We start from the raw sequence: 18,925 nt of genomic DNA, 5'->3' as shown, positions 1-18,925 counted from the left end.
ATTGGGTTCAATCTCCAGTACCACAAAAATAAGTAAGTAAGTAAATAAATAAATAAATACCAAAACTAAAACATAATTTTTGTGTGTGTGGGTCTGAGGATGGAACCCAGGGGCACTCGACCTCTGAGCTCCACCCCCTGCCCTATTTTTTATTCTTTATTTTGAAACCGGGTCTCACTGAGTTGCAGAGGGCCTCACTAAGTAGCTGAGGCTGGCCGCGAACCCCGATCCTCCAGGTCTCAGCCTCCCGAATGCTCGGATTACAAGCGTGAGCCACCGCGCCCGGCCTAAAAATTAATTTTACCTTGAAAGATTTGCTGATGATAATCTATCAGAAATCCAGCCGACAGCTGGGTACTGAAACACACACTTGGAATCCTGGAATTCGGGAGGCTGAGACAGGAGGATCACATATTCAAGGTCAGTCTCCTCAATTTAGGAAGATCCTCAGTGACTTGGCAAGACTCAGTCTCAAAATAAAATACAAAGGTCTGGGAATGTAGTTCAGAGGTGGAATGTCCCTGGGTTCGATCCTCAGTACTAAAAAAATAAATAAATAAAAGGAAACAAAAACCAAGCCTGGAGCTGAGGTTCCTGCTTGGAGTCCCAGGTACTCAGGAGGCTGAGGAAGAAGGTTTGGGAATTAAAGGTTAGCCTGGGGGGCTTAAGACATTGCCCCCTGCACCCCCAAAAAATCCATCTGGGGATGTAGGTCAATATGCCTTGCATGTACAGAGCCCGGGGTTCAATCCCCATTACTGGAATGAACAAATCCGGCTGACAGAGAAAGACAATGGGAATAATCATCCAGACAGTGAGGAGGCTTGGTGGTGGGGTGGGCGAGGCGGGAGGGCCAGGTGCAGCAGGGAGCAGCGCGGCTCCCTGAGGTCCAGGCACTCCCAGCCCTGTTGAGAGACAAACACATACTCCGCTAATTGAGCTACACAATTCCAGTGACACATATTATAGACCTGTGTACAGCCTGGTTTGACTCAGTTTGTGAAGGGCCTTGGACGCTATACTAAGAAGCCTGGATGGTATCCTTTGGTAATTGTGGGGCGAATGGTTTTAAAGCCAGGACACAGCACGGTAGTCACTGCAGTCCCTAATGTCTTGTACCATACATCTGCCTTGTGTGCGGTGGGTAAAACTCCATGGCTTTCAGAGCTTTCAAACTTGATCCCAGCCGGGCGTGGTGGCACGCGCTCGTAATCCCAGCATTTGGGAGGCTGAGACGGGAGGACAGTCTCAGCTACTACTTAGTGAGGCCCTCTGCAACTCGTGAGACCCTGTTTCAAAATAAAGAATAAACAATAGGGCTGGGGGTGTAGCTTGGAGGTAGAATGCCCCTGGGTTCCATCCCCAGTACAGGGAAAAAAAAAAAATTGATCTTTACCAGGTGTGGTGGTGCACACCTATAATTCTAGTACTTGGGAGGCTGAGACAGGAGAATTACAGCCTCGGCAACTTAGCAAGATCCTGCTTCAAAAAATAAATAAATATAAAGGGCTGGGGGGTGGGGTGTATATTGGAGGTAGAATACCCTTGGGTTCAATCCCCAGCACCAAAAGAATAAAAAAGGCGATACTCTGAAAATATAGGCTCATAGCGCGTTTCTCTTATTAAGAAAGCTCATGCTCAGAAAAGAGTTAACTTTGGGAAGTCTGCTGGGAAGACAGTCTCAGACCTGGCACATTCAGAGGCTCCAGGTGGGCAGGCAGGTGAAGGAAGGGCGCTTCGTGGCTCTTCGGAGAGGCTTACCAATGCTGGCTCTTGAAGGGAGGATGGAAAGGAAGTGGCGGGGTAAGGACCATCGACGTGTGGCTTTCAGCTCTCTTGCATTTGTGTTTTATGGCCCAGGATATTTTAGCAAACGACGGCTTTGCACCTAAAGAGAATGTGTCTTCTCCTGGGGCTGGGTGGAGTCTCCATACACGTCATCGGGCCAAGTTGGTTCGACAGGGTGTAACAATTTGGTCACTTCCCAGCTACTGGAGCTGCGGCTAGTCTCCGTCGTTCTGTCGCTTCTCCGTCGTCCCGACTGACCGGTCTGGAAGGTACTATGGCAGAGATGACAGAACCTTCGCTTGGGATCGGGAAAAAAAGTTTGATCTCTTTAAATGTAGTAGAGAACGGAGAAACAAAATGGAAATTTCTGCATAGCCCCGGAGGCCCAGTGCGGAGCAGAACGCAGGCAAGTCAGGGAGTCCGACCCTTCGGCCGCGCCCCTTTCCTGGGTCGGCGAGGCAACTGACGCGCACGCCAACCAATCGCGGAGATGCTCACCTGTGGGGGCGGGGCTCCACCCGAGCCAATGGGACGCGAGGCGGATGGGTCGAAGGACCCATGGGTCGGGCGGAGAGGCGGGCTCTTGGGTGAAGGGCCGGCGGTGGGAAAGATGGCGGCGTCCCCGAGCCCCTCGGGGGGGTGGCGGCGCTGGCGGCGGCCTCTGGCGGCCGGGGACGGGCCCCGGAGGCTGCTGCTTCTCCTCCTGTTGGGGTCCGGGCAGGGGCCACGGCGCGTCGGGGCGGGTCAGACGTTCGAGTACTTGAAACGGGAGCACTCCCTGTCGAAGCCCTACCAGGGTGAGGCGCCCGGCGAGCTGTCGCGCGGGGGAGGGCCTCCGCGCATCCCTGGGGCGGGGGCCTCGGGTCCGGAGGAAGCTGCCGGGGGCCCACGGGGCCCGCCCCCCCCGACAGGTCCCCGCCGCCGCGCCCTTCGCTGGAAGTTTCTAGTGGGCCTGGGCAGCGCTCTCAGCGGTCACCAGCCCTAGGCCAGGGCAGAGGAGTGTGGGAAGGAAAGGGAACTGAGGAGGAAGGTCGAGGACCACGAGCCGCGAGCCAGGGTCGGGATGGAGCTGTGGATGCGCTGGGAACCGCGTAAGGAAGAGCTGGGTAGAACTTGGCCAGAGCAAGAAAGAAGATAAAATTCGGTTCCTGGCCGGAACGGCTGCCCTCTTCCAGCCCGCGAGCCCTAATGATGGAAGAGACTGGTTAGCTTTGCTCTGGGTAGGTTCACAGGCCCCTACGCACAGCTTGTGGACCGGAAAATTGATAACGTTAACCACAAAGAGGAGAAAGAGTGCAGCTAGCTTAGTACAAGTCTGTTTCCTCACCGAGGTGTAGACGGGGTACTGGAAATAAAACCATCAAAGTTCAGAGAGCACCCACTCGTCCTAAGGGTTCATCTCCTCACGAGCAGGTGCGGCTGGTGCCTTCTCTTCTGTGCCCATGCTGTGGTGTACAGAAAGTTTTCACTCGAGTAGCTTATGGTTGACGGGAATGGGGAGAAGGAGCTTCCCGCTCAAAGGACTGGCTAAAGAAAGCATATGAGTATGCCCACGCGCCCAAGGGCCAAGCTTTATGGTATAACTGAAGAAAAAATTCTTTCATGATGCTAAAACTTACATATAACACGAGAAAGATCTGAGCTGTGATGACTGTGGCAGGCATAAAGTGACAGCTCCCGAGTGCTCTGGGGCCCGCACCTGCGAGGGGCTTGTGCAAGGCCGCGGGGCGATGGTAAGGATTTAAGATTTATGAGTAGCCAGGTACCTCGGCATGAGCCTGTAGTCCTGACTTCTAGATGCTAAGGCAGGAGGATTGGGCCCCAGTGCCACGCCTGGCCAAACACACCAAAGCAACAGAAGATTTGTGCGTGTCAGAAAGTGGAAGATTGAATTATATGAAAAAGAAGGAAAAAAAAAGCTAGGCATGGTGGTGCAGCTTGTAATCCTAGGACTTTGTCGACGGAGAAGAGGATCACAGGTTCGAGGCCAGCCTCTGCTACTTAGTGAGGCTCTCTGCAACTTAGTGGGACCCTGTTTCTAAATAAAGAATAAACATATAGGGCTGAGGGTGTAGCTCAGGCAGAATGTCCTAGGTTCAATCCCAGTATGAAAAAAAGAGAGTACTGCAGCAGTCAGAGGTCTGTGGCAGCTTCTGAGCTGTCGGTGTTGAGCAGTGTGGACTGATGTGCTTCCTTCCATAGGTGTGGGGACCAGCAGCTCCTCACTGTGGAATCTGATGGGCAACGCCATGGTGATGACCCAGCACATCCGCCTTACTCCAGATATGCAAAGTAAACAGGGCGCCTTGTGGAACCGGGTGGTAAGAATCTCTCCTCCTCTGTGTGGTGACCTGGAATAACCTGAGAAGTTCAGCAGTGGACTCAACTTGACTCTCCTCAGGACTCTATCTTTTGCAAATATCAGGGTTCTTTATATCAGAGATTATGGTGATCTTCATAATGAAGTCAGGCATTCAGGGAAATGCTCTCTCTTGCCCTAATAATAGTAAAGAATCCATTCTGAGTCTGTCATTAGGAACGCCTTTCATTCCTGATTGACCTGATAGTACCACTTCCTGGGGTTTAGTAACTTAACTCCCATTTAATGACTCTGTTTGTAAAGTAAAAGCCTATTCTTTTAAAGTCTTTCCAGAGCTGGGCCTGGTGGAGCCTCCCCGCAGTCCCAGCTACTCAGGAGGCTGAGGCAGGAGGACCTCCTGAGCCCCGGAGTCCAGGCCAGCCCAGGCCAGCACAGGGAGCGCCGGCCTCAAAATGAGCAAATAAGTCACCTGATCCCAGGGTTCATCCCAGCAGCCAGCCATTGTCACCCCAGCGTGGAGAGCCCAGCGTGAGCTTTGCTTTCTCTGCAGAAGCCACTCAGAGCCGCCGGTCATTTTTCATTCCTGTGTGGACTTTGTCCAGCTGCACTGGCTTCCCTGCGGTCCGGTGGCAGGCGGGGAGTGCAGTGTTCCTGGTATGGCTCTCTGTGGTTTTGTGCAGGTGGAAATGCCTTCCTTTTGGTTTCCAGGGCTTTTTATAAACCTTTCCAACCATGCTGCTGTTGGGTGTGACTTTAGCATCCTTTGATACTTTGTGTTGGGTTCCCATAGCTGAAGAAAAATATCTTACTTTGCTCGTCTCTTCTCAGTAGCTATGGATGAGCAGTCCTCAGAAGGCAGAACTGTTTCTTTTCCCTATCTGTTTTTTGTAGCAAAGGAACAAGAAACATTTGCCCATGCGCTGTCTGTGCCAGCTGGCCCCATAACCCAGATGGTGAGCTCAGCTCCTGTCCGAGTGGAGTTGTGAGTGTGGCAGACGAGGTGAAGGGCGGTTCAAAGACGGGCTCTGCGTCCAGCTCTGTTGTGACCCCTCGGGAGCCCCAGGCGGGTTGTCTAAGCTTCAGTTTTTAGTGTCTTCATCCATGAAATGACCTTCTTTATACCCGTTTTACTTGCCTACCAGGGTTGTTGTGAGAATAAAATTGCAGACTTGAAAGGGCTTTGGAAGTTTCAGAAGTACGTCCACCCGCTCAAAGCTTTGTTGCCGGGGCTCGGGTTAGCGCGCGAGCGAGCCCACAGCCCAGACCCGTGGTCTCGCTTCTCCATTCTGTTACGTGGTGTTGGGTGTGCAGCCCAGTCACTTCTGAGCTGTCTGATGAGGATGCACTGAGCCCTGGTTCTCAGTGCAGCTGTCCCTTCATTGATGCCTGGTCCCGCTCTAGACATGGACTTGGCTGGCAGGTGCAGCTTGGCCTTTGGGAATTTGAAAAGCCCCTAGGGAAACCCACCGTGCAGTCAAGTTTTAGAAGCACTCTGGTGGACATAGTCCTGAGCAAGTCCACATAGCATTATTGTTTTGTGTGTGTGTGTGTGTGGTACTGGGGAGTGAACCCAGGGGCATTCTACATCTGAGTTACACCCCAGGCCTATTTTATTTTTTAAAATTTTAATTTTTTAGGCCGGGCGTGGTGGTGCACGCTTGTCATCCCCGTGCTTGGGAGGTGGAGGCAGGAGGATGGCGCTGGTTCGGAGCCAGCCCCGCTGGCTTAAGAGACCCTGTTTCCAAAAATAAAAAAGTACAAAATAGGTCTGGGAGTGTAGCCCGGAGGTAGAAGGGCTTCCAGGAACCCCAGTACCACCACCAAAAAAAAACAAAACTTAATTTTTTATTATTATTTTTTGCAGTACTGGGGGTAGAACCCAGGGGCATTCTGCCTCCAAGCGACACCCCCAGCCCTATTTTCTTATTCTTTATTTTGGAACACGGTTTGAGTTGCAGAGGGCCTCACTGATTGGCTGAGGCTGGCTGTGAACCTGCGACCCTCCTGTCTCGGCCTTCTGAGTGCTGGGATGACAAGCGTGAGCCCACACCCAGCTCTGTACCCACTCTTCTTTCCCCTTGAACTTGTTCAGCTGTCTGTGTGTGTGCATGTGAGTTACTGACCATTAGACCCAGGGACATTCTGCCACTGAGCTAGCTACACTCCCAGCCCTGTTTTTTTGTCTTCATTTTGAAACAAGGTGCCACTAGGCTGAGAGCCCCAGCACTTGCAGAGGCTGTTCTCAAACCTGCAGTCCCCTGAGTCCTGGGAGTTCAGGTGTGCACAAGCACGCCTGGCTTTGTTCAGCTCTTCTGAGCACTTAATTATCCATTTGCCTCCTTCTCTGTTTTTACGAGGTTTGATCCACAATTCAAAAAGAGACACACAGGCGTCCTCTCAGTCCCTGCTCCTCGGCGCTCCCCGCAGGGCCGCGGCGAGCGGTGGTGGCGTTCGCCCTGGCGTGCTCCTGCCACTCGGACTCGAGCGTGGAGCCGGGGGACGTGCCCTTCTCGTGGGAACTCTGGCTTGCCCCTCAGCTCGGCCGAGGGCCAGGTCTAGCTCATTAGAGTTGTTTGTGGCATCTGCTATTATTCCTGGAAAGCTCTGACGACGACTTTGCTTTTCTCATCCCGTTATGATGAACGAGGCTTGGGCCTTTCTTTAAATCCCCACTTTTTCAGATCTGTCGGGATGACCTCAAGTTGCCAACGAGCATTATTCAGCCATCTCCACTCTGTAGGCAGAGATATGCTGCTGGGTAGGCGTAGGGAACGGTGGTCTACCTGGCTACGGAGTCGTGCCCTGTTACTGCGGGCTTCTGAAGTTAACCGGGGAGTTAGCTCACCTTTCACAGTAAGCTTCTTAAATGGTTGAATGGGAGCCGGGCGTGGGGGAACACGCTTGTCATCCCCGCGTTTGGGAGGCGAAGACAGGAGGATCGCGCAGGTTTGAAGCCAGCCGCGCTGGCTTAGGAGACCCTGTTTCCAAATAAAAAAATATAAAATAGGTCTGGGAGTGTAGCGTGGAGGTAGAAGGGTTTCCAGGAACCCCAGTACCACCAAAAAAAAAAAAAAAAGAAAGAAAGAAAGAAAGAAAGAAAGAAATGGTTGAATGGTTCAGTCCATTCAGTTTTGGGGCGTGACCACCTCCGGAATCTTAGATTTGGGGCTCAGCTCTGGGCCTTGGTTTTTGCACGTCAGCCGTCCATGTCTGCGCACTGTGGCGGGGGCTGGCGCGCTCCACACTGCTGCTTCGTTGACCCCAGCGTCTTCTCCCGTTAGCCATGCTTCCTGAGAGACTGGGAGCTGCAGGTGCACTTCAGGATCCATGGGCAGGGCAAGAAGAACCTGCACGGCGACGGCTTGGCCATCTGGTACACCAAGGAGCGCATGCAGCCAGGTACGGGCCGCGCGCTCGCCGGAGAGGCGGCCGCTTTCCCACGGGCCCTCTTGGGGCAGGCTCCTTCCCTCAGTTCTCTCTCCCCTCTGTGTCTGTAGAAGAACGACAGCCCATCCAGTCTCCAGAGTGAGGTCTGAGTCCTCAAAAAGTGCTCGGCGTGACGCATCCCGGGCAGTGCTCGCTTGTTAATTCCTCTGATTGCCCTGTGAAAGCCGGCCGTGGGCTGCCGAGGGCCCTGGCCCTCCTGAACGCTCAGGCCTGGCGAGCTCGTTTCTTCTGGGCACGTTCAAGGAGCGGCCTCAGCACTGGGTCCGGAGAGGAGATGGTTCTTTTCTTTGCTGTTTGGGGAGCCACTGCTCCGACTAGATGGCAGGCCCGGCCTGATTTGACCTGCCTCTTTTGCAACAAGGACGACTTGGGGATTCCGCTCTCTCTTGGGCACAACCCTCACCAGCTGTTGCGCACTTCTTCAGGGCACCTTCGCAGCCGCGCGGACCGGGCTGTATGGTGCGAGCCAGCCTGAGGTGGCCCTCTCTCTCCCGCCTCAACAGCGGACGGCCCAGGCCACGCACTGGCCGGGGCTTTTCCATGCGCGTCCTCGTCTTGAGAGGCCCGGGAGGCATTTGAATTTCCCCTTTTCCTGTCACTTGATTTCACTGTCCGTCATCTGTTCTCTCTCTAGGGCCTGTGTTTGGAAACATGGACAAATTTGTAGGGCTGGGAGTATTTGTAGACACCTACCCCAACGAGGAGAAGCAGCAAGAGGTAATGGCGAGCGTCAGCGCCTAGGGCAGCTACTCCCGGAGCGCGGTGCCGTGCCGAGCGAGCAGGCCGCGGGCGGCCAGGGGCCCGAGGCCTGGACTCAGAGGCCAGCGTGCCCGGCGGTGTTTGCTAGAGCGCTGTCTGGTGGCGCCGTCCTTGAGCATGGCTGTCGTGAGCAGGCGCCTTTTTACTGTCCACAGTTCTCTCTTCTGCGCAGTCGAGAGGAGCCGCGGCGCCTGAGCCGTGGCTGGCTGGCGCCTGGCCGCTCGGCCAGCGCGGCAGGCCCTCCTGCGCTCTGGCCGTCGCTGCCCAGCTCTCTGTGCAGCTGTCGCCCTCCCCAGCATCCTTTCTTCTTCCTCTTCTTAACCTGAACGGCCGTTCTCCTCACCTCTAGAAAAGGCTAGAGGTAAAGGGATCGGTGAATCCCAGGCGGCGCTCGCAGGCCCGGCCCTGGCGCTCTCTGCCTCTGGCTGGCCGGCCCCAGGGGCTCGCCAGCCTCCTTGCCTGGCAACATGTCTGTCGTCTCCCTGTGGTGCAGAAAGATGACTGACAGCTCGTCCCTGGGACCCTGTCGCTGACAGCTCTTCAAAGGCAGACAGGATTGGGAATGGTGGCAGTGGTCGCTTTGCTTTTCTGCAGAGGTTTATTGTGAACAGTTTAAAATTAAGAGCAGTCTTCGTGTGTGCAGCACCCAGATTCGGGGCGCTCTCCTTGGGGATGGTGAGAGGAATGTGCCGAGTCTGGAAGCTTCCGTGTGGGTGGGTGAGAGCTGAGTCTCCGCGGCCTTCTGGGTGCCCGGCTAGGCTCCGGCCCTGGGCCATGGTCTGCTCCCTGTGGCTGGAGAGTGGCGGTGGGGACGCTGGCTCTGGGAAGACCCAGCAGGAGTGCCCGGTCCCTGGTGGGCAGCGGAGTCTTCAGAGGCTTGCTCCCGGAGCGCCCTCCGCCGAGGCCGCAGGTGAGGGGGAGCCGGGAAGCGTGTGCTAGGTGCCAGGTGAGCAGGGATGAGCGGGAGGCGCTGGAGGCCGGCACAGGAAGGAGGCCGGCGAGAAGCAGCGGTGCGCTGCGGTACCCACCCGAGCGAGCAGCGTGGGCAGGACTCATCCCAGGCGCAGAGCGGAGCGAGGGGCCAGCGTCCCGTGAGGGCCTTGGTCTCAGGATTAGGGCACTGAAGAATTTTAGCCATGGGAGAGACCTGAGCAGATCTCTAGTCATCCCGAGGAGTGGTGGGAGTCATGAACACCCGAGTTAGAGTCCTGGGCTCCACGGCCTGCTGGGAGGTTAAGCCTGGTGTTCTGTCCAACTGATGTGTTTATTCTACTTGTAAGGAGAGTAGAGCCGGCTGTAGTGGCTTGCACTTGTAATCCCAGTAGTTGGGAGGCTGAGACAGGAGGACCACAGGCTTGAAGCCAGCCTCAGCTACTTAGCAAGGCCCTCAGTAACTTAGTGAGACCCTGTTTCAAATAAAATAAAAAATAGGGCTGAAGGCATACCTCAGAGGTAGAATATCCCTGGGTTCAATCCCTAAAACCACACACACACACACACACACACACACACACACGAGGATATTAATAAAAAACTTGGCTTCAGATTGTAAAATTTAGTTAGTTGTTGGGGTTGTTATCCCAGGGGCACATTGCAATTATCTGGAAAGATTTTTTTTATCGTTTTTGTTTTGAAGTAGGGTTTCGCTAGGCTGCGGAGGCTGTTCTCATTCTTGCCATCCTCTTGTGCACTGGACTCTTTGTGGTTGTTTTGAAACTTGATTGAGACCTGATCTGGTCCTCTTTTCTTGGCACTATGAGCTCATCAGCTGACGACCATCAGCTGCTCATTTGAACCCACATATTGGAGGGAACTGCAGGGAGCCCAGAAGCAGTCTCGGAGCGCACAATGCCTTCTTTTAGTCGGAGTGGGAGCCTGGTGGCGGAGAGGCCTGGAGCAGGGGCTCAGGAGCCAGCCCTGGCAGGCGCTCCCTCCTCTGTGACACATCGGGGCCCGACCCGTAGGCAGCCAGCAGCCTGTGTGCAGACTGGATGGATGGCACTTTGATTTTCCTCGATCAGGCCAGCTTGGAGGTGGAGGCATTTCCTGTATATAGATATAGATATAGATATAGGTATAGATATAGATAGATAGATAGATCATTTTTCCTCTGAACTTGAAGAAGATTACCACTACTGTGTCACCTAGTTTAAAAACATTCTGGGCCGGGGAACGTAGCCCAGTGGTGGAGCACATGCCTAGCAGGTGAGGCTCTGGCTTCAGTACCTAGCAGCACGCCCAAAAGTAAATAAAATAAAAACATATTTTCTCAATCTTTATCTCGGTGCAGAAGACACTGATCCTACTTGGTCTTTTTAGTTTTGGCAGAGAGAATCTTTACGTCACTAAAGAGACTGTTGTGACTGCCGTAGCTCCCCTGTGGTCCAGCTTGGCGTAGCTGGGTGGAGTAGTGTTTCCCGGAGAAGCTCTTGGAAGCCGGGCCCGCAGAACACTTAGGAGCACGCTGTGTAGACGCGCCTGGGCGTCGAGGGCTGCCTCGGCGGGACGTGTGGAATACCCTGGCTTTCTGCTGGTCCTGGGTGAAGGCGAGGGCTGCCTCGGCGGGGACGTGTGGAATACCGTGGCTTTCTGCTGGTCCTGGGTGAAGGCGAGGAGGAGATGGTGCTTCTTGGGATGGTGAGCAGGGAGGAAGGAGGAGCCGGAGCCCCATCCAGGGTCCTGGCTCTGGGTCAGGCTTTTCCTTTCTTTGGGTTTGTTTCTGAGAAGCACATCTGCATGAGAGTTTGTATGCAAATTTAGGAGGTGTAAGGGCTCCCCAGAGTGGAACTGTAGAGGAGAGGCCCCGTTCTGCAGAGTTGGTGACTCCCCTCCTTACCACGGAGGAACCCCGCGCGCTTCATGGCAGGGTGGAGCACGGCGTAGGCTGGCGGCGCGCCCTGCAGGTCGGCGTGTTAGGAGCGCAATGGGTGAGCAGCATACTCACTGTCCCTGGTGGTGGAGTGCTCCTAAGGTCCTTGAGGTTCTTGATTTGGGATTGTTCTGGTAGGGTCACAACTCAGACAAATGAGATAAAATAATTCCAGGAGTTTCTTAGGCCACAATGTCAGATATATGAAGGCTTATTATGATGGTCAGTGGACCTCGAAGAACCATATTCTTCTTCCTCCTTCTCTCCCTCCCTTCCTTTTTTTAAATTTTTTACTTTGAAACAGTGTCTCTTACAGTACTGTGGGCCTTGAACCTTCAGCCCTCCTGTGTCGGCCTCCTTGGTGCTGGGATTATAGGCATGCGCCCCCGCACCTGGCTTGGTACTGCTTTCTCGAGCCGAGGAGCTGTGAGGCCCGGGGGCTTGTCATTGGTATGGGCTCGTGGTCGTTTGGGTGCTTCTGGAACCTTCTCATGCTGCTCTGCACCCCCACTCTGGCACATGTGAGCAAGTGTGCTGTCACCGGGCCTCACTCCAGCCCATGTGTTTTCCCATCTCGGGACTCCCAGCCCGTGTGCTTCGGGCCTGTGGAACCTTAGCAGAGGATGAGCAGGCCCACAGACTCCTGGTCTCTTCAGTTAAGGCGGGCGGGAGGTGAGTCACCCTGCAGAGGGTGGCGAAGAAACGGTGCTCAGTGGCCTCCCAGGGCATGTAACTGAAGCCACGCGGGCACCCTGCACACGTGCTCACTGGACGACAGGCGGAGCGGCTCATTCCTGGGATTCTCACTCAGAAGTGCCACGACCACTTCGCCTGAACCAGCCGATCCTCCAGCTTCTGGTTCTAGCTTGGGCTGCGTGCCAGGAAACCCGCCGCCGGGTGAAACTAGTGGGCCAAAAACCCCTCAGGAAATAGGCTGGCAAGTCGCAACCGATGCCTCAGGTGAGGCTGGAAGCTGAAGGCCAAGCCGCGAGCTGCTAAGCTCACAACTGCCGCTGAGGCAGGGCCCCGGCGGGCAGCCACATTCAACTTGGCCCGCGCCCTACAGTCTTCTGGGGTGATTTTTTTTTTTTTTTTTTGTGATGCTAAGGATTGAACTCGGGGCATTCTACCTCTAAGCTACACCCCCAGCCCTATTTTTTTAATTATTTATTTTGAAACAGGGTCTCACTGAATTGCAAAGGACCTAAGTAGCTGAGGCTGCCCATGATCCTCCTGTCTCAGCCTTTCAAGTAATGGGATTACAGGCGTGGACCACCATGCCCAGCTCCTGGGGTAATTTTTATTTATTTATTCATTTATTTTTGTGGCACTGGGGGTGGAACCCAGAGGCTTTCTATCTCTGGGCTATACTCCCAGACCTCTTTTATATTTTATTTGGAAACAGAGTCTCACTAAGTTGCTGAGAGCCTCACTAAATAGCTGAGGCTGGCTTCGAACCTGCGCGATCCTCCTGTCTCAGCCTCCCAAGCGCGGGGATGACAAGTGTGCCCCACCACGCCCGGCCTGGGGTGATTTTTAAAACACTCATACTCCTGTGTCCCATTCTAAACCTTCAGAATGTGAGTCTCACTGAACTGCCCAATATGTGTGCAGATAGGACGCTCCCCAGGCGATCAAGGGCACGGCCCGGTCACCAGCCTGGGGCAGAGCAAGGAACTGTCAGGCTAAAGATCACTGTCCTAGGCCAGTGTGGTGGTGGCACACCCGTAACCCAGCACTCGGGAGGCTGCGAGAAGAGGTTTGGAGGTTCGAGGTCAACCTCAGCAACTTAGTGAGCCCCTTTGCAACTTAACGAGATCCTGTTTCAAAATAAAATCAATGTGGGCTAGGGATAGAGCTCGAGATAGAGTGCCTCTGGGTTCACTCTCCAGTACCCAAAAAAAGATTGCTGCTTTAGACATTCCTGACAAAGCTGTAGCCTTAAACTTGTTATTATTTTTTCTTCATCTTTTTCGTCTTCTTAATATTATATATGTATGTGTGTGTGTGTGTGTGTGTGTGTGTGTGTGTGTGTGTGCGCGCGCACTTTTTTTTGCAGGGCCTTGCAAATACTAGGCAAGTGCTCTGCTGCTGAGCTGGATCCTTCTAAGTCGCCCAGGCTGGCCTGGACTTGGGATCTTCCTACCTCAGCCTCCTGAGTAGCTAGGATTACAGGGATGTGCCATTGCACCAGGCCACTGCACCATTACACCAGGCTTGCCTTAAGTTTGTGGCTGGCATGCTGGAGGTGGGAAATGCCCTAGCCGTGGGGTCACTGGGACTCCAGGGCATCTGGAGTCCTGTTTCCTTTAGCTTCTCACTGAAATGACGAGCTTCCTTAGAAGCCCGTTTCTAAGCTGTGTGATAACACGCTCGCAGTCCCCTCGTTGTAACGATAGTTGCGGAAGAATAGTTTTATGGCAGTCGAATCACGATCGACTGTGTGCCCGTTTGTTTCCTGTCTGCATCCTGGGGGCTGCTCTGGGATGGGGGGCCGGTGTGCCGTGACTCCCCACCTCGCCTTTCCTCACACCAGCCTGTTCCTCAGGGCGAGGCGTGCTTCCGTCTCTGAGGTGCTCAATACCCCGGGTCTCGCGGCGGACCCTTGAAGGGCATGGCGAGCCCAGCCGGTGCCGCCGTGAGCTCCTCCTGGGTCTCGCGTTGGCTGTTGGCATCACGGCGCATCCTGCCTGAGGTTGCTTCACCAGCCTGCTTCTGGCCCGGCTCCCCTCGGCGGTCAGCCTCGAGGGAGCACGTGCCCGCCTGCCTGGCTTCCCTCGACCCCAGCTTCTGAGCCAGGGTGAGCAGGCGAGTGCCCCAGGCTCCCGGGCCTGTGGCTTCTCCTAGTGCCAGGAACTTGGAGCTGTGGAGGTTTTCTGGAGCAAAGCTAAGTGCCCCGCAGCTGGTCATTTTCTGACCCCCCGGAGCCGCCTCCTTGGCCACCTGTCGTCAGGACGACAGCGATGCCCAGTGAGAGGGCAGGTGATGCTCGGATTGGAGGTCGCTCACGGGCCACAAGCCCCGGGTTTGTTTTCTGGGCAGGAGCGGTACGCTGCAGCCTGGCAGTGAAGGAGATCTGAATCAGAGGACATCGCCGTCTCTTTCCTGTCCCCCTGTTGGAGTGGGAGTAGAAGGGCGGCAGGCTGGGTGCAGGCCGACTTGTGGCTGTCTGTCCCGCTGGCCAGTGTGGTCAGCAGATCACTGTTCCCAAGGCACCCGAAAGGGGCTCAGGGTTCGAGAGGTCTTCTTAGTGGGCCCCGCTACACCTCCTCAGAACGCTGCGTGTGTGTGCGGTGGGGCGTATGGTTCCGGAGGAGTGCGGCCCGGCTGCCCTTCCCGGACCTCAGTCCTGTTGGGACCTGTGTGGTTGGCTCGCCCTCCCGCTGGCCGCGCCTCTCCAGGCTCTCCCTTCTCATTTGGTGTCCTGTCTCCTCTGCCTCTGTCTTTCTGATAACCGCGGGACCCTCTCAGGCCCAGAAGAGACGCTACTCCCCAGGAGTCCAGGTACTTGGCTCTCTGTGGTGGCCCGTGCCCCCGCCTCACCAGCCTGTAGCTCTGTCCCCATGGCTGCAGTCTCGGGCCAGCCCTGGTCTCGGCTGTCTCCTCCTTGCATGTTGACTGGGCCCCGAGGAGTGGCATGCTGGCTGCCCTGCGGCTCTGTCCCCGCGACTGCGGTCTCAGGCCAGCCCTGGTCTCCTCCTTGCATGTTGACTGGGCCCCGAGGAGTGGCATGCCCGCTGCCCTGCGTCTCCCTGCCCTGCTGCCTGCCTTGGCATGGGGTTGTCGCTCTATTGGCTCTCAGGAAGGGAGCTCCTGCAGCTCTGCTGGAGGCCTGAGGGATAGGCGGGAACCTGAGCGGGCTGTAGGTAGACTCCCAGCCCTCCACCTTGGAGAAATGTGTGGATGAGGCTCGGTTGGTCTGGGAAGGCTGTGGATGGAGAGCAGTCACTGTGGCCCGTGAGCCCGTCCAGCAGCTGGGTTCCGCAGTATGCTATTTTGCATCATATGCATGTAGGATTTTAAAATCGAAAGGCCCTATCCTGAATGGCAGCGTTTCCCTGCCTGGTCAAGTAGGTATTTTCAGAATGCCTGCTCGCACAAGATACTCGGCCTGGTGAAGGGTGGATGGGCTGAAGTGGAGAGCCAGGAAGAGGCATAACTGATTATTTTTTTTTCTCCAAGTAGTAGTTGGGAGGGTAGATACTTACATAAAAAGGGAAACCTAGGATTGGGCGGTCTGTGAGTGCCAAATGGTAATCTCTGGGAAGCCCAGAGCCAAACTCCAGTTTCCCAGAGGCCGTGGCAGCCCGGCCAGCTCTGGGGTGAGGAGCATCCCCAGGCATGGCTTCCTGGAGTCCTTGAGTGATGCCCATGTGGCCTGGCGGCCAGTGTTGAAAGGGCTGGCGGGGAGCTGCGGGTCTGAGTGCCCTCCGTGTCCCTCCTCCCTGCTTCCCTGGTGCGTCTCAGCGGGTGTTCCCCTACGTCTCCGCCATGGTGAACAACGGCTCCCTCAGCTACGCCCACGAGCGAGACGGGCGGCCCACGGAGCTGGGCGGCTGCACGGCCCTGGTCCGCAACCTTCACCATGACACCTTCCTTGTGATTCGCTATGTCAAGAGGCACCTGACGGTGAGCCTGCGGTGGGCTGGCTGCTGGCGGGGTGGTGCCCCTGCGGCTGCCCTGATTTACCCGGCTCCCTCCTGATGGTAGGTAATGGTGGACATCGACGGCAGGCACGAGTGGAGGGACTGCGTCGAGGTGCCTGGGGTCCGGCTGCCCCGGGGCTACTACTTCGGCACCTCCTCCATCACTGGGGACCTCTCGGGTAAGACGCCCTGATGAGGCTTCTGAGTGCTCAGGCCTCGGGGAGGCCCTGGGGAGGGAGAGCAGAGCCCACGCCCAGCCCTCCATGCCCTCGGAGCTTTCCCTCTGCCTCCCCTGCCCGTGCTGAGAGCCAGGCCCCGACAGCCAACCCCAGGTTCCTTTGCGCTCAGGCTCACCCTTCCCGCTGTGCTCACCTGAGCCCTGGCCTGGTAGTTCCCATTGCTCACGAAGCCCCTCTGCCTCCTGCCGCAGGGCGGTCCTGGGCTCGCCCTCACCCTCCCCGCCCCGGCTGACCAGCTCTCAGTCACGCCCTCCCCAGTGGCTGGCGTGGCTGGCGGCAGCACTGGCTGGCCCCGGGCGCCCAGGTCCTAGCTTCGCTCCCTGCGCTCAGGCCTGCCGGAAGTCTTCAGAGGAGATGGAGAGCTGAACTCTGGGTTCTTCCGGTCACTTTAATTCCTTGTGGCTAAGGCTGGGTTTGGGCGTGGAGCTTTCTGTGGCACAGTGGGGGGCATCTGCTGGAGCCATACTCTGCTTCCACCATTACTGCAGAAGGGACGTGGGCTCCAGGAGGTCTCACATGGGTCTCCAGATCTTCCAGTATTTCCAGAGAAGCTGGAAATCTGGATTTTTAAAATAAATCATGTGACTTTTTTTTTTTTTTTTTTGCAATACTGGGGATGGAACCCAGGGGCATTCAACCTCTGAGCTACACCCCCAGCCCAATTTTTAAAAATTCTTTATCTTAAAACAGGGTCTCACTGAGTTGCAGAGGGCCTCACTAAGTAGCTGAGGCTGGCCGCGAACCGTGATCCTCCGGTCTCAGCCTCCCGATGCTGGGATGACGAGTGCGCCCACCGCGCCCGCTCATGTGACTTATAAATCCCTGGCAGATAATTTTTATATGCCAACTTCATTGAGGTATGCTCTCTATAGAACAGATAAATAGAGCTTGAAGAGTTGTTGTGGTACAGGGGATTCAACCCAGGGCATTCTACCTCTGAGCTACACCCCTAGCCCTATTTTATTTCTTATTTAGAAAAGGGTCTCACTAAGCTGTGGAGGGCCTCGCTGAGTTGCTGAGGTTGGCTTTGAACCTGTGATCCTCTTGTCTCTCTCAGCCTCCCAAGTGCTGAGATTACAGGTGTGCGCCACCAGACCTGGCTCTGAATAGTTTTCACACCTGCATAATTACCCTCAAAACCAGGATGTGCAATGTTGCCATGGCCACTGAAGCCCCACTGCGCCCCCAGAGTGCCCCCCACCCCGCGCAGGCGGGCACCGCTGGGCCCTTGTCACCTAGAGGCTCACCGGACGGCAGTGGCGTGCGTGTGGTGCACCAGCCGGGGAGCAGCGCCCGGCCTGGGCGGGGAAGGCGAGGGGGACGGCCTCCCGTCACCCCTGCACGGCTCTGTGCTTTCCTTTGGGCTCAGTTTCTGGGCTCCCCTGTGTGTACTTCTCAACGGGCACTTGTTCCCAGCTGCAGAAATGGAGGAGAGAATAATTTGTGTTTACCCTAGAGTTTTTGTCTGCAGGATTTTAGCGATAATTCCTATCTTAGTCTGTGTTCTCTGCCTGTAGGAAACCCTTAAATGAAAACTATCCTTTTTCCCAAGGTCTCTCTTATTACAGCCCTGATTTGTGATGGCTTGTTGGAAGTTGCCGAGGGGCTGAGAGATTCCCCAGCTGCCCCTGGTGCTGAGGCTGGTACATTGTGAGACGCGTTGCCCTGTCCCATAGTTTAAACCCAGTCTGGCAGCCAGGACTTTTTTCCAGTAGAAACTGGATCAAGCCAGGTGTGGTGCACACGCCTGTAGATCTCAGTACTTGGGAGGCTGAGACAGGAGGATCGGAGGTTTGAGGCCAACCGCAGCAACTTAGTGAGACCCTGTTTTCAGAATAAAAGATAAAATAGGGCTAGGGACATAGCTCAAAGATAGAGTGTCCTTGGGTTAATCCCCAGTGCCACAAGAAAGAATCTTGACGCCGATCGCGCAGCCGATCGCGCAGCCGAGCGCGCACGTTTGCTTGTGTAGGGTGAGGGTTAGGGTTGCGCACGTTTGCTTGTGTTGCTGTCCGGGCTCTGTTGGTCACGCGCGGTCCTGGGTGGCTGCGGCGAGCTTTCTTTTCTCCTAGATAACCATGACGTCATCTCCCTGAAGCTGTTCGAGCTGACGGTGGAGAGGACCCCAGAGGAGGAGAAGCTGCACCGAGACGTGTTCCTGCCCTCGGTGGACAACATGAGGCTGCCCGAGAGTGAGCGCGGGTGCGGGCTGGGCTGGGGCGGTGCCCGGCTCGCTGGGCAGGGGCGGGGGCGCGCACCCCTGCCTCTCACTCGTTCTCAGGTTCTGGGTAAGTAGCAGGCTGGCTGCTTCGTTTTTAAACTGAGCCCTGGTGCCGGAAGTGGGTGTGGGGCCCCGGGCTGGGTGGCCGGGCGGGCGGGGTGTCCTGACGGGCCTCTCTCGCTCCCTCAGTGGCAGCCCCGCTGCCGCCCCTCGGCGGCCTGGCCCTCTTCCTCATCGTCTTCCTCTCCCTGGTGTTCTCGGTGTTTGCCATCGTCATTGGCATCATACTGTACAACAAATGGCAGGAACAGAGTCGAAAGCGCTTCTACTGAGCCCCCGCGCCCACCTCTGTACCGCCACCCACGAGGTGCAGGAGGGCGCGCAGGCTGCCCCGTCCCCGGCAGCCGGCCCGCGGTGGGGTCCGTCACTAGGGTGCAGAAGGCGAGGGCCCCGAGGCCCGAGGGAGCCCAGGGACACGCACGGAGGGTGTCTGCATCTGCGCGGCCTGATGCCCACAGGACGGAGCGCGGCAGGCCGGGCGAGCGCGGGACTCAGCAGGCCTTTCACCTGCACAGCCGCGGAGGGGAGACCAGCGGCCACGCGCCCCCTGCTCGCCCACTCCCCCACGCGCCCTCT

General features: G+C 56.1%; 1 protein-coding gene across 2 annotated transcripts; it reads left to right on the top strand.

Moving 5' to 3' along the window:
* Positions 1 to 2,398: 2,398 nt before the first annotated feature.
* LMAN2L (lectin, mannose binding 2 like) lies at positions 2,399 to 18,621 on the top strand (the record flags this gene model as incomplete). 2 transcript variants are annotated; one of them, XM_080712098.1, is made up of 9 exons in its annotated part: positions 2,399 to 2,585; positions 3,991 to 4,109; positions 7,390 to 7,507; positions 8,190 to 8,272; positions 14,655 to 14,687; positions 15,651 to 15,812; positions 15,894 to 16,008; positions 18,141 to 18,260; positions 18,479 to 18,621. In XM_080712098.1, 9 exons carry the CDS (start codon positions 2,399 to 2,401, stop codon positions 18,619 to 18,621), a joined length of 1,080 nt encoding a protein of 359 aa, XP_080568224.1. The 2 variants fall into 2 exon arrangements, with proteins under 2 accessions (XP_080568224.1, XP_080568225.1); XM_080712099.1 differs by lacking the exon at positions 14,655 to 14,687.
* Positions 18,622 to 18,925: the final 304 nt, after the last annotated feature.

Source organism: Muscardinus avellanarius (genome assembly GCF_963383645.1).
Source record: "Muscardinus avellanarius genome assembly, chromosome: 15".
In the NCBI taxonomy this organism is placed as follows: domain Eukaryota; kingdom Metazoa; phylum Chordata; class Mammalia; order Rodentia; family Gliridae; genus Muscardinus; species Muscardinus avellanarius.
Note: the sequence above shows the minus strand (reverse complement) of the source record. Positions and strands in the feature narration are given on the sequence as shown.